We start from the raw sequence: 13,642 nt of genomic DNA, 5'->3' as shown, positions 1-13,642 counted from the left end.
TTGTACAAACTTTAAAATAATAGAATAGATCCAAAAACTTATCAGAAAATCATAATTATATTATGGAAGGTCTTAATACGACTTTCATAAGATGTACCCGCATCAAACATAAATTTTTAAAAAATAATCAATTGCATGATATGAAAAAAAATTTATGAATATAGTATTAGACATTGTATATTTGGAATATATAAATATAATAATATATTTTGGACATGGTTGGGTTGTTAATCGATATTATACAGAAGTTTTGGGGCAAAAGAAGGAAAATGGGGAAAAATGCCAGCGATGTAAATATCTCCCAGTCCATGTGAACTTCTTTCTCCTCTTCAGACGAATTCCTTTCCTACCAAGCGTTTCTCGCCAAGTAGAGTGGAGAAGGCATTCATTGACGGGGTGGGCATCAACCACTCTCTGCAGTTTTCCGTCTTCTAAAGGTGAGTTCTAGAAAAGAACTACTGTTGATCCGATGCATGGCTTGAAAATTTTGTTTTCTGAAGTATTAATGTTTTTGCTTATAGAATTTGTAGTAATTGTTTGAATTAATTTATGTTTCTGTTCGTTGTTCTTCGTGATTGGGCTAATGATTTTTCCTTGGCAATTTCATTTCCCAATTTGTGTTCTTGGTTTGATTTAGGATTGGGGGGACTTCAGATTTGTAGAGGAGAAATGGGAAATTGACTGGATTTGTGAAGTATTTGGAGTTAGATGCATTCATTATTGAATCTGCTGCTCTATTTATTAATCTATAGGCAGGTTTAGCTAAATTTAGCATCTTATGACGATATTATTGTAGAAATAAAAGAAAGGACTTTTACTGCTGATGATTTGTGAGTTTGATTTTTCAATGGGCTTAGAATTGGAGAATTTAAATTTCCATTCAGGTGCCTTGAAGAACATAGAAAGAAATTAAGTTGAACTAAACGATTGCACAGCTCTACCAGACTGTTGAGAATTCACACAAGCCAAATCACACTAAGGAAGCAAAAAGGTTCATGTATAAAGATGCCAGTTGTGCAAAATTAAAACGCACAAAGAGAAACTGAAAAAGACAAACTTCACACCACATTTGGGGAGCCAATATAGCCTCCATATTTCTCATGAGTGATTGCATTAGTCCTATCAAACTATTCAATGTAGTTTAAATTATGGTTCCTTAAGAAAATTTCTGAACAAATATGGATATTATGGAACCAAAGCTGAAAGTGAAGCTGGATGATAAGAGACCGAAAATAAACTCGCCAGAAATCGGTGGTAGGATTGATCTTATAAGCAAATAGCTAGAGAGACTTCAAGTCTATATAGAGCAAAAGTGCCGAATGAGGTGCTCTGAAAAAAAAATAAATGGCCATGAGAGGCCATTGGTCATCATAAGACCATGATGATAAACCCCAAATTTCCAGATGAACATATTCCCTTAACAATCATTGAGATGAGATTTACATTTTTCTAATCAACTTTGCAGGGATTTTATTTGGAAAAAAGATAAAATCCAGCAGTTAATGCAAGTACTAAAAAGTAGAAAAGACATAGCCTGTGACTGGACTGTGGAGTTCTCAATAACACGCCTAGCATTAGGGAAGTAAAAGTGCAACCACAAACAAAATGAGGCAGTCCTATGAAATTGGAGTATGAGCATGAAAAAACTCAATTATTATGGTGTCGCCGAGAGGAGCTCGGTTACAGGCAGCAAAAAGAAAATTCGAGTTGAAAATAAACTTTTATGAAAGAAAATAGATTAAACCATGGCATTCCTATTGAAGTGAAAATTTGCTTCCTAATAACCCCTTCAAGAAGAAGATCAAAGCCACCGAATGACCCAGAGAAGATTGTCTAGGAAAAGCCATATGAAATAGGAATTTGAAAATTGTCTATTGCATTTTAAAAACTTAATAGAAGATTCTTGTAACTTGGATTGAATTTGTGAACCAGACAATTCCTTATAAAACAAGTAAAAGGAATAATTATAGATAACATATGACGTGCAAAAAAAGCCTTGCATGAAGCATCACATATTTATTTGCTTCAAGGAAAAGAAGCTGTTATATGAGATACCCATTTTTTACTTTCCTTTCTTACGTCCGCTTTATTTTCCATACAAAAGGTCCCATCTGTTATCTTTACAAGATTGACATTTGTACATCTCCTCACAGAAAGAGAAGAGGAGACGCAGACACCAACCAAGAAAAAAGGTGAAGTTTCTCATCCAACAGGACACATTATTTCTTTCAGAATCTAGATTTTTGGCAAATGCTTTAACTTTTTGTGCAATTTACTGTTTACTGCATGATATTTCTTTAAGCACGCACTGCCAATAAACAAAAAGGGTGTTTTTCTTTCGCACGCCATATTCAGATATATTATATGCTTCCATTTATTTCCTCAATTTTCTTGAAAATCAACAAACTTTCTTCGGCTTTGCTCAGGTTCATTTATTTATAGTTTTGTTCTTTTCTTCCGACTATTTAGATAGTTTTAATCTTTTATTGTTGCATCTGATGATTTTGTTGATAGATTAGGATGTCTGTGGGTTACACACAAGAAAGAATAGCTTTTGTTCTATATTTGAATTAAGTTTAAGTATGCTTGTTAAGCTTGCAGAATGATCCTCATATTATTTACCCAGATCTTATGTACCTTATTTTTGTTGTTCCTCTTCTTTTCATGGAACTATGAATTATTGTGATGATAATTGATACTTCAATCAATCGAAGTAGAATTGTTTCTGATATTGTCCGTTGTCAATAAGTTTTATGTGAGCCTGTTTTGTGGCGGTGTTCTTTCCAACAATTATGTCTTGACCATGTTTCATCCTGCACTGCAAGAGTTTTTGAGGTTGTACTTGCATTTGAAGATCAAGATTTGAAGATATGAACTCCAAAAAACTCCAGTGCAGATCCAAGGAACACAGAATGACTGAAAATAGCACAAGATGGTTGCTAAAGGATTTGAGCTTATAGTAACTCAACTTATCCAAACAAGTGAATGGACATGTTAAAATGGATTTGAAATTCTGCAGTTCAAAATTCTTCAAGCTAAACTTTATGATATTCTACCTTAAAAAGATCTACATTTTTGCATTTCTTCCCCATCCCTTCTTTTGTATAAGACGAGGGATATGTTTTAAGTAGTATAACTTATGTTGGGTTTAATTTCAGGGTTTGTGTCTCCTCTTAAATTGATTGCAAAGGCCTTCTCCAGGGCCTTAGAGAAGAGAAGAAGAGGAATCAGATGGAATTTGAGAGCAGCAGTTGGATAAAAGATGGGGTTTATTTCTACCCGCATCTGTTTGGTGGTATAATGATTACTTGTGCACTCCTCAGTTTTTCCACTAGCTACTTTGGTATGATTAGTGTTCCAACAATGCCTCACCTTTTTCCTGACTTGAGGGGTTTTCATAAGAAGAAATCTGCAAAGAAACGTGTTCGTGTGTATATGGATGGATGTTTTGATCTGATGCACTACGGACATGCCAATGCATTGAGACAAGCAAAGGCACTGGGAGATGAATTGGTTGTTGGAGTTGTAAGTGATGAAGAGATCATATCCAATAAAGGCCCTCCAGTTTTATCTATGCAGGAGAGGTATACATGCAACTATTAATCAGTTCTGTAGGTCTTGTGTTGAAGCACAATAACTAGTAAACTGCATAAAAGTTAGGAAAAAAATCTACTTTTTCCTTCTTTCCACTTTTCTAATAATTATGAATTCATAATCTTCATTCCTGATGGACTTTATTGGTAATAAAATATTGCAACGTAGTTTGTAGCATATGAGCTATTGCATTGGCAATTTTTGGCCAATATTCTATAGTTTTTGTGGCCAGGTCAAATTGAGAATTCTCATCATAGGACTGTCCATTAGATGATTCTTGTACTTGTGATCTAATTTGAGGTACTTTGTTCAGGCTGGCCCTTGTTAGTGGGTTGAAGTGGGTGGATGAAGTCATTCCAAATGCTCCTTATGAAATTACTGAAGAATTTATGAATCGACTTTTCAAGGAGCATAAGATTGACTACATTATACATGGTGATGATCCATGCCTTCTTCCTGATGGAACTGATGCTTATGCTCTAGCAAAGAAAGTTGGTCGCTACAAGCAGATCAAACGCACGGAAGGCGTCTCCAGCACAGATATTGTAGGTACTATTCCTCTTGTTCTGTTTTTAAGTTGTAACTAGTGTTCACTCAGAAAAATATCTTCTTCTTGGAAGGATCCTTTATGGATTATATGAAGTTGCTTCATTGTCTAACATTTTTAACAGTTGATAAAATGTTCTCCACCTCTCCTATTCAAGATATAGTTGACATATATATTTTTCGATGTGACTGTTAAAAAACCTTAGGCAGTGATAATTTAGGCAACTTTACTTGAATGAGATTAATAGACCTTCTTTTTCTCTGTTCAAAATCATAAGTCATCCATTCTGATTATTGTTTTTAGCACCACAAAGTTTAATTTGTCCCTTTATCCAGCCCTCTCAGTCTATGCAGTCGCTATCTTATTGTTGGCCGTTAAATTCTTTGGCTATAACAGTTGCTTAAATGCTACAGAGACATGATTGCCATTTTGTCAGAGAACTACTTCCTTGACAACAACCATTTTCATAGTTGCTAGCTGTGCTGCTGCCAGCATATGTTATGTAAAGATCATGGCAACATTGCATGTTTCTTTTCTTTTATGATGCCTACGGTCATTAGGAAGTAGTATGTTATGTGACACAGGAATGGTTTAGTGTCATTGTTACAATTGGAAAGCCAATTCCAGATTGCTACATATGTGTATATCTTGTAATTGAGTTAAGGTTCGTTATACTGGAAAGTTTGTACATTGTGGTACTTTATTTTCTGTATCCTCTGTCCCTTCACAAATTTTAATTCACCAATTCTTTGTGACTTGTGAAACCAATTAAGTGTTTATTTTTTCTCATGCCTCAGGATTTTATATTATACTTGTTCTACCACCTGATTAGCTTCATTTATTTATTTTGTCTTTATTGAGTTTGAAATTTAGTCTTATTTGGTACTTGGGTAAGTAAATGATTATGTATATCAGTTTATGATTTGTTATGACTCGTTTTATTCACAATTCTTGTTGCCTTCATTGTATATCAAATCTTATGTTTTTTCTTGCATCTCTCATTATCTTTTTCAGATTGTCCCTATTTTAACTTTATCATTTACATCTCCAAAGGAAATGTTAAGCTAGCAATTTAGCATCTTTGTGAGTAATGATTATGATTAGGTGTTATTTTGATCATGCCACTAATATGTATACAGGAAGAATACTTTCCTGTATTAAGGATGCTAAATCTGAGGAAGTATGCTTGGAATCATCTGGTGAATTTGATAACTCAAACAACACCCAGCATAACACATCTTTTACTAATGGTGGCCATATATCTCATTTCCTACCTACTTCCAGACGAATTGTGCAATTTTCAAATGGCAAGGTATGTTTAAACCCTTTTGCGAGAATGTCATCATGCTGATGATGGCATTTATGAAGATCTTTAACATATGAGTTGTTGTGCATAAATCAGCATATGCATAAGAGTTGTTGTGCATAAGAGTTGCCTAATTACCATATTGAGAAATAGTAACTGTTCTTTGAGATCTTATGTGATGTAGCTCAAGAAACAGTAGAAGATAGAGATTATGACTTACCAATGAACAAATAATGTAAGTTTTGTGAAACCAGATCTCCTATATGGTGCTTGTTCCAGTAATAACCTTTTCAGTATCACTCCTTCTGATAAACTTGGAGCACATGGTTTATTTCAACTTGGGCATGTTAACAATGACCTACATAATCTGTCAATTGCTTAATGTTAACAATGCTCAACTGGTAACTTGCTCTACAGCATTTGATAAAATCTTTTATCCAATCTAAAAGAAATAGAGTTTAATCACCTATGTGAAATTTATTTAAATTTAATCATGGATATATGATGTGAAGACTTGGATAAATAGAAATTCATTAATATCAAAAATATTAAGAAACAATTCATACATTTTAAACTGTAGTTTGTATTAATTCAGTCAAATAATCACATTCATTTTACTTCTTAGTTTCATGTATATTAACTTGTTTAAGTATTCACATTCAGTTCATATGATAATTTGTGCCTTTACAATGTTAAGGGCCTGTTTGGTTGTGTTTTCAATGAGATTTTTTCCACTTTTCACTATTTGGGTGGTTGGGATTTTGTTTGGTCAAGCCACTTTCATTGAGAATGCATTCCTATTTTAATTCTCAAATTTTTTAAATTATAGGTCACATGGGTTTGTCATACTTGTCTTATCTTGTCAACATGTCTTTTCTTGTTTCAAATCAATTAAAATTATTTCAAATGGCAAGACTCACTTTGATTATTTTATAATTTCACATATTCAATCAATTTGGTCATTTGTCACATCAAAAATACATATACCTATATTCAACATTCTCACACCTATATACCTACATTTGGAAACAACTAATCCAAACATATTCTCAGTTTTCGCACAAAAACCAATAAAGCATTTCTACCCATTTCCAAATATTGGAAACTGAAAATGAAAATGAAAACACAACCAAATGGGCCCTAAGATTTTCTTGCTCATACATGAATCACTTTGGACGATAAGGGGGAATACTTGTCTATTTTATTATAATATTGTTGGAAGACTATGGTGCTAAAATGTAGTAGTAGTTTTTTTCCACTTTTGACTGAAGGCTTAATCTTCTTCCGACGAAGCCTTCTTGGTTAAATTCCTTTGTTTTGTTTAATTTCAGGGGCCTGGACCAAATTCTCGTGTTGTTTACATTGATGGGGTATTTGATCTTTTTCATGCTGGGCACGTGGAGGTATTTTAAGGATTTGATGAAGCTTCTCTGTGGCAGCTTTAAGTTAATACATGTTGTGTTCACGGAATTTCAATCTTCTCTAAAGTAGATAACAATCTTTTCTAAACTAGATATCTCTGTTTCTGGATAAATCAGGGAAGTAAATCCTTCTAATCGACACCTGAAAGATGTCTATTTTCATGAGGTTAATAGGATTTTCAGGATTTAATGTTTACCTGTTTGTTAAATATTTTTCCTTGGATTGCTTACTAATTCACTCTCTGGGAAAACACACACTGTGAAGCATGGCCGTGAAGCTTGTAGTAGTTAAAGGGCTGCTTCTGATAAGATTTCTTTCCCTTGTTCTTTTAAGGAAAAAAATTAGTATATGAGAAAATGCGTGGAAGTAAATTTTTGACTGCATCACTACTTTTATTTTGCTTCTAGTTCCATGTCTTCACTTATTGAAATCACCATGTCAATATTATTCTCTTTGCAGTGATGTTTGATATGGAATGATTTGATTATAAATTGCTTTTTGTGAGTGCACAGATTCTAAAGAGAGCCAGACAACTTGGAGATTTTCTTCTTGTCGGTATTTACGCTGATCAGACTGTTAGGTATTGCTCTGCATTACACTTGTAACTCTATGGTGATGTTCTCAAATTATGTATCTCATTGATGATCTAATATTTGCAAAGTAGCAATAAAGAAACAATAGTATCAGTATGATCAACATGTTGTTTTGGTTCGTGTTTGAGATAGTAGAAAGAATGTAATCAATTCCTCTTTTTCAGTGAGCTCCGTGGGAACCATTTCCCTCTAATGAATCTCCATGAGCGTAGCCTTAGCGTACTGGCATGCCGTTATGTTGATGAGGTTATTATTGGTGCACCCTGGGAAGTTACTAAAGATATGGTACGTTATACCTACACTCGGAATGATGCGTCTTGTGCCTAAACTATATTGCATGATGATATATGAAGACGATACAATAATATGATAATTATGAAAAATATAGGATAAAATATAACTTGTATATGTAAACCCAAAAAGAAAATTTATGTAAACTAAGAAAATATAATGTAAAAGTTATATTACTTATTAATTTGTGTAATAGACAATGATCATGCTAACAAGAAAGTAAGTTATGAACTATATGAATACCGACGCATTAAGACCATGCAGTGTAATTACAAATGTAAGATAATATAAAATTATTTCATAGTCCAATTTATGATACTTTTACTTTTTATTTTCTCTACCACAATTTGTATTTTAGTATTTTTAAACACGTTTAATGTGTTGAAGGTGTCAGATAGAACTTTTTATTAAAATAATCTTTTGTTAGTATTCTGTAGACATTTTCAAGTATTGATACTTATCCCAAAGAGGAGATTTATGGTTTTGCAAGAGTTAAAATCCCACATTTCAAAAGTTGATGTATAATCATCTGTGTTTGATGAATTAATTGCTCCCACCCTAACCATATTTCCAAGTTCTTAATCTGCAACTCTTTTCTAATTTTACTTTACATTATTTTGCTGTTACAATTCTCTTTTTTCTTGTTATTTTTGCGTGGTGCTTAAAGATTACAACTTTCAACATATCTTTGGTCGTGCATGGGACGATTGCAGAGAAAAATCCTCTGTTGAATGTAAGTCTTAACAATTTTCCAATTCTTGTACATAAATATATATATAACCAGACTCCAGCTAATTATGAAAAAGTATATGTTAAAAATGTCAATTACATCATGCAGGGCGAGTCAGACCCCTATGTGGTTCCGAAGAGTATGGGAATTTTCCAAATGCTTGAGAGCCCAGAAGATATCACTACAACTTCCATAGCCGAAAGGATTATTGCCAACCACGAGATTTATCTGGTATTCTTCATCTGTTTTTACCTAGGTTTCTGGGGAGCTGTTTGAATATGTAGCTTATATAGTCTGTTAATGCATTTATTTGAAATATTTAATCTGCTATCACCTGGCCTTAGTATATCTCTTTGGCTTAATGCATCAAAATAATGCATTTTTTCTTCAATTGTCTCAGAAACGAAATGCCAAGAAAGAAGCAAGCGAAAAGAAATATTATGCCGAGAAGAAATATGTAGCTGTGGACTGAAGGCACCTGAAAAAGAATTGCAATTAACAAAATTTGAGATATATCTCTCCTCTCAAGGTGACTGACATGATCTAAGAGAAGCTACATTGCAGTAATTTTGTTCTTTGAAATCTATGAAGGCCAAAATGGCAAAATACAAAAACACAAGCTAGGCCGGTGATTTGATTTAGCGGTCTGCTTCGGGTATCTATTAAATTATTGATAATTAGTTATAGAGTTAATCTTTTAGAAGTTTTTACCATAGTTATTGTAAATTGGCCGATATCACTTGATTACTCATGCCATGGCGCACTTCTTGCTTTCATTCGTATGTATGCCTCAGTCTTAGAACTGGAGCGGATCGCCATCGAGGTTTTTACACCTTGTATGTTTGTTTGTTGTTGTTGATGTAAGCTTGAAATTCATTCTAGCTTTTAGGAAACTTGTTTGACTTCGTTTTGTTTTTTAATTAAATATACAATTTTTGAGCTCGGTCTTATTGAGCCATGATAGATATGTATACATGACTTTCCAGACATGTTGAGTTCAATGCGAAATTTCATTTGCGAGCTTATTGATGGTATACATTACAAAACTTTGAATTTCATGATTCTTTTATATATTAAAATTGAAGTTGCAATATCCACTACTAGGAATGAAGCAACAACATTTATTTTATCAAACATTGTAAGTTGATTCATATAAAGTTACGTCCTCAATAAGATTTATAAACTCAAAGTATTTAATGAAATTAAATTTGTAACAACCAATCAAAATATTACTCACTTCACTATTAAACCACTTCATTGGTATAAAGATATGAATAAAAGCATTAACGACATTTTATAACCTTTGGATTTTTTTTTTTTTTTATAGTACAAACTAGAAAGAGCCAGATTGATTTGGGATTCTCTCAATTGAAGAAAGGAGGGGGGGAGAAGGAAAAAGAAAAACGATTCTATGGAGCAAATTACTATTTCAATAATTTTGAGTTCATGTGTTATGTATAGTTATTTATTTTAGGGATAATTATGCTTTCCTCCTTTAAAATTTGATGTAATTACATGTAAAATCTTTTTTGGTTTGAAAATTTACATCTAACACCACTAAGGTTTGCTTTTGTATAACAAATAAGTTTCTCTACTAGTCAAAATTTTTGAATTTGTTGATATTAATAAAAAAATTGAATAAAGATTAATATTTAGCTTCGATTGACTGATTGTGACTTATTGTAACTCAAATATTTTTTTCGAAACTACCCTTATAACGGTGAAAATATACATTCTTATTAATATTAATTTTCATTCATTTTTTTGTTAATATTAGCAAATTCTGTCAATTTTGACTAACAAAGGAACTTATTTGTAAGACCAAAATAAATTTTGAAGGGTGTTATGTGTAATTTTCAAATTATAGGCAATTTACGTATAATTACACCATAGAAGGGAATGTAATTATTTCTCTATTTTAAAATGTGTTTATTCTGAGTTGTTTTATTATTTTTTATTATATTAATAAATTAATTGAATAAATTATTTTTAATTTATTGAAATATTGCTATATATTCTTTTTAAAAATCATTTTAGGGTAGAAATCTTTGTATACACCAAAAAACTAGAGAGTACCATCGTAAATGGCCTTCAGAGGAAGGGGGCGGGGACGCGGTGGCTTCGGCGGCGGTGGATTCCGACCGGCAAAGCAAGAGCCATTGGAACTGTTTCCAGTAACTATTTCAGCTTGCGCTTTATATTTCAGCCGGGGCGAGCGGTTTTGCATTGGATTGAGTAGCTAATTTGATTTCTTTGATTGATTAAATGTTTTAGGAAATTGAGGGTTTGGGTACTGCAGAGTATTCGACTGCTCAGATTGAGTTGATAAAATGGTCTTCGGGTTTCCACAAGTACTGGAACTCCTCTCCTTATTATTACGAAGATAGAACTGAACGTCCCGAGAGTATGTATCTCTTTTTTCTGCAGAAGTTTATGGCCGGCGCTTACTGATTCTGTATTGATAGGTTCATTTGAGTTTGTATTTTTTATTTTATTGTGTTGTAATCGGCAAATTGACAGTTGTGGTGAATTGTTGATAAATTGGAAAAAAACAGAAAGGAGGAGAAGGAAATTCTCCAAAGTCTCGATGTGGTTTCTGATAAGGGGACATGTTACATTGTAAATGTTAGAATCATTTATTCTATTTACATTAGTGAGATGAATTTGCATTGTAAATGTCGAATGGCAAATTTATATTACTTCAAACTACTTCATTTCTTATGCTCTTTGCTTTTGCTTGTAAAATATCTGAATTTGTTATGCAGATTCATATTAGTTTGATTTGAAAAACTTCTATTGTAGTTTGTTTGCCAAAACAACTCAGAATCTTTTTTACCTGAAAGCATGCCTGCAATGTGTTGATTTTGTATATTATCGTAACTTATGATTGCAGAAGTAGACAAACCAGACATAGAAAGATATTCGGATAGGAATTTGCATGCAGGAAAGGTTAAACCACCACTCTGGCACTTCATTAAACTGGATGCAGATCATGTTCCGGCCGAGCTAGCTAGAGGTTTATGTTCATATGTAGTTTATGAATCATTTACAGTTTCAGATGTCTCGGATTGTAGCTTCGGCTTTTACGAGGTGCATTCATATTTTCTTGTTTTAATGAATCAAATAGGTGAGAAGAAGCAAAAGCTTGTTAAGAGAGTTCGATGGAACCCCGAATCAGGTATCACTTTGATTTGAGATATTCAACTTAATGATGGACACTGATTATTCTTGCGTCTTCTTTTTTTGGGGTTCTAAACAAGAAAATCAAAGAAATTTGGACAGAATGTTAGATGATGAAGGTGTTTCATTGCAGACTTGCAGAAACTGGATCTCTTTGAGAAGCTTGAACAGAAGCATCAGGTATATCTTACCACATATGGAATGTCATGTTGTTTTCCTTAATTGTTTCTCTCTGCAACTTCAAATTTCCAGGGCCAAGAAGGAACTGAAAAGAAAGAAAATGAAGAGGAAGAAGAAGAAGATGGAGGAAATGAAGAAGATGAAGGAGAATTCAGTGATGAGGGCGATTATGAACAGGTATGATAGATACTCTGCTTGTCGTGTACATGGACTGGTTTACCTCGTTGGTTAACTTTATTTAAGTCCTGTTTAATTGAGTACTAACATACACTTGCTGTTGTGTGCCAATCATTTATTGCAATATATTGCAGCAATCTTATTACTGCTTGTTTTGTCCACCTATTGGCTTTCTCATGTAAGATGAATCAACCATGGGCTGGAAACTGCAATTGTCTGACCTGAAAATTCAAATTATTCCAGTTCCAATTGTATTTGTGAAATGTATTATCCTGATGTAAGATTACAATTGTAATTTTACAGGCTGAATATTGTGATGATGATGAAGATGATTTCAATATGGCTGATGACAACAATGGTATGCTTTGTCTTGGCTATGCTTTCTGCTTTATATTCGCTTCAGCAGTTCATTTCTTGTTTCTTGGACCAATTTCACTATTGACATATGCGAAACCCTACATTATGACTTCTTATTCTTTACATTGATGAAATTGTGATATTGCAGATGAGCCGTTTTATTGAGTTCTCATTGTGGGATTGCGTCACCCAATTTGGTTCGAGTTGGATCCTATCTTGCATCGGGTACATTGTTCTATTCTCCATTCTCCCTCTCAGAGCAGGCAACATCTTTCGAATCTAGTTTATTTATTAAAACAATTCCGATAATTGTATTGCAGTAGTCTTGCGCGTATATTAGCCAAAAAAAAGAAGAGAAAATTTTCAAAAAGTTGATGCCATACATGTTATCTTTGCAATGCTTGCATAACACACATGTCCTACATACCTCTCCTGCCTTTTAGATGGTGTTACGAAATTGTCAGTTCCACTGATATTATGTAGGGTTTATTTCACAATAATTCATGAGAGGCTACTTATTTTGCCAAGGAATAGCGCCTCCTCCCAATAGATCGGTTCAATTAACACATCGATATAACTAAAATAGTGAAACATATTACAATAAATTTGGGCACAAATATTCATAGATGTAGCGGACTTCAAACTCATAACCTCAAATTTGTTATAAGATCTTTAACTTTGACAACAAAACCAAGACAGTATGGGTGCATACCCTTATTTATGAAGTCAATTCTTTCTAAAGAGAAGGACTGCAGAATGTGTCAAGAATATGGTAATGGCAGCATGTCTCACGAAACAAGGTAAATTCCACACAAAAGAAGAAAATATATTAGTAACCTAAAATATAAAATTACAGTATTAAAATTGTCACTGAAATTTCTTATATATGTATCAAAATTATAGTAATAATTCCATAAGAAAATTATGTTCACTAAATTTGTACAATAAGAATTGTAAAAGTTGTCAAGACTGACAACTTTTAACATTTCATTAGACTTGTCACTAACCCTTTTCACTAAGGAAAGAATCAATGTAAAATCAAACACACACACACACACACACACAGTATCACTAATATAATATCACATATTATAAAACCGACCAACTACGCACCATTTCTGATGAGATTAAATTAAATCCCAATTATATATATTGAAAAATAAAAAATACATCGTTACAATAAACATCTTTCAGTGTGAACTGAATACATTAATTATAATAAATAATAAATAAATCAAAACTTAAATGAGTGGGATAAATACCCA

At 33.0% G+C, this 13,642-nt stretch overlaps 2 protein-coding genes across 6 annotated transcripts; both read left to right on the top strand.

The window, feature by feature from the left end:
* The first annotated feature begins 276 nt into the window (after positions 1-276).
* LOC105173864 (ethanolamine-phosphate cytidylyltransferase) lies at positions 277-9,422 on the top strand. Of its 3 annotated transcripts, XM_088875622.1 has the most exons (12): positions 277-437; positions 2,105-2,192; positions 3,159-3,295; positions 3,406-3,584; positions 3,908-4,143; positions 5,281-5,453; positions 6,779-6,850; positions 7,382-7,449; positions 7,627-7,747; positions 8,421-8,486; positions 8,592-8,714; positions 8,884-9,422. In XM_088875622.1, the coding sequence occupies exons 3-12, from the start codon at positions 3,263-3,265 to the stop codon at positions 8,953-8,955; spliced, it is 1,143 nt and encodes a 380-aa protein (XP_088731748.1). In that variant the 5' UTR covers positions 277-437; positions 2,105-2,192; positions 3,159-3,262; the 3' UTR covers positions 8,956-9,422. The 3 variants fall into 3 exon arrangements, with proteins under 3 accessions (XP_088731748.1, XP_011094065.1, XP_011094066.1); XM_011095763.3 differs by having other exon boundaries at positions 2,154-2,192; positions 3,159-3,584; XM_011095764.3 differs by having other exon boundaries at positions 3,159-3,584.
* A 1,078-nt stretch (positions 9,423-10,500) lies between these two features.
* Positions 10,501-12,786, top strand: LOC105173863 (uncharacterized). 3 transcript variants are annotated; one of them, XM_011095761.3, is made up of 8 exons: positions 10,501-10,657; positions 10,758-10,887; positions 11,377-11,499; positions 11,611-11,661; positions 11,797-11,843; positions 11,916-12,020; positions 12,324-12,378; positions 12,526-12,786. In XM_011095761.3, the coding sequence occupies exons 1-8, from the start codon at positions 10,568-10,570 to the stop codon at positions 12,540-12,542; spliced, it is 618 nt and encodes a 205-aa protein (XP_011094063.1). In that variant the 5' UTR covers positions 10,501-10,567; the 3' UTR covers positions 12,543-12,786. The 3 variants fall into 3 exon arrangements, with proteins under 3 accessions (XP_011094063.1, XP_088731434.1, XP_088731433.1); XM_088875308.1 differs by having other exon boundaries at positions 11,744-11,843; XM_088875307.1 differs by having other exon boundaries at positions 11,744-12,020.
* The last annotated feature ends 856 nt before the right edge of the window (positions 12,787-13,642 follow it).

Source organism: Sesamum indicum, linkage group LG11 (assembly GCF_026168435.1).
Source record: "Sesamum indicum cultivar Baizhima isolate 11 linkage group LG11, ASM2616843v1, whole genome shotgun sequence".
NCBI classification, from domain to species: Eukaryota; Viridiplantae; Streptophyta; class Magnoliopsida; order Lamiales; family Pedaliaceae; genus Sesamum; species Sesamum indicum.
The sequence above is the reverse complement of the archived record's forward strand: the minus strand, read 5'-3'. Positions and strand labels throughout refer to the sequence as shown.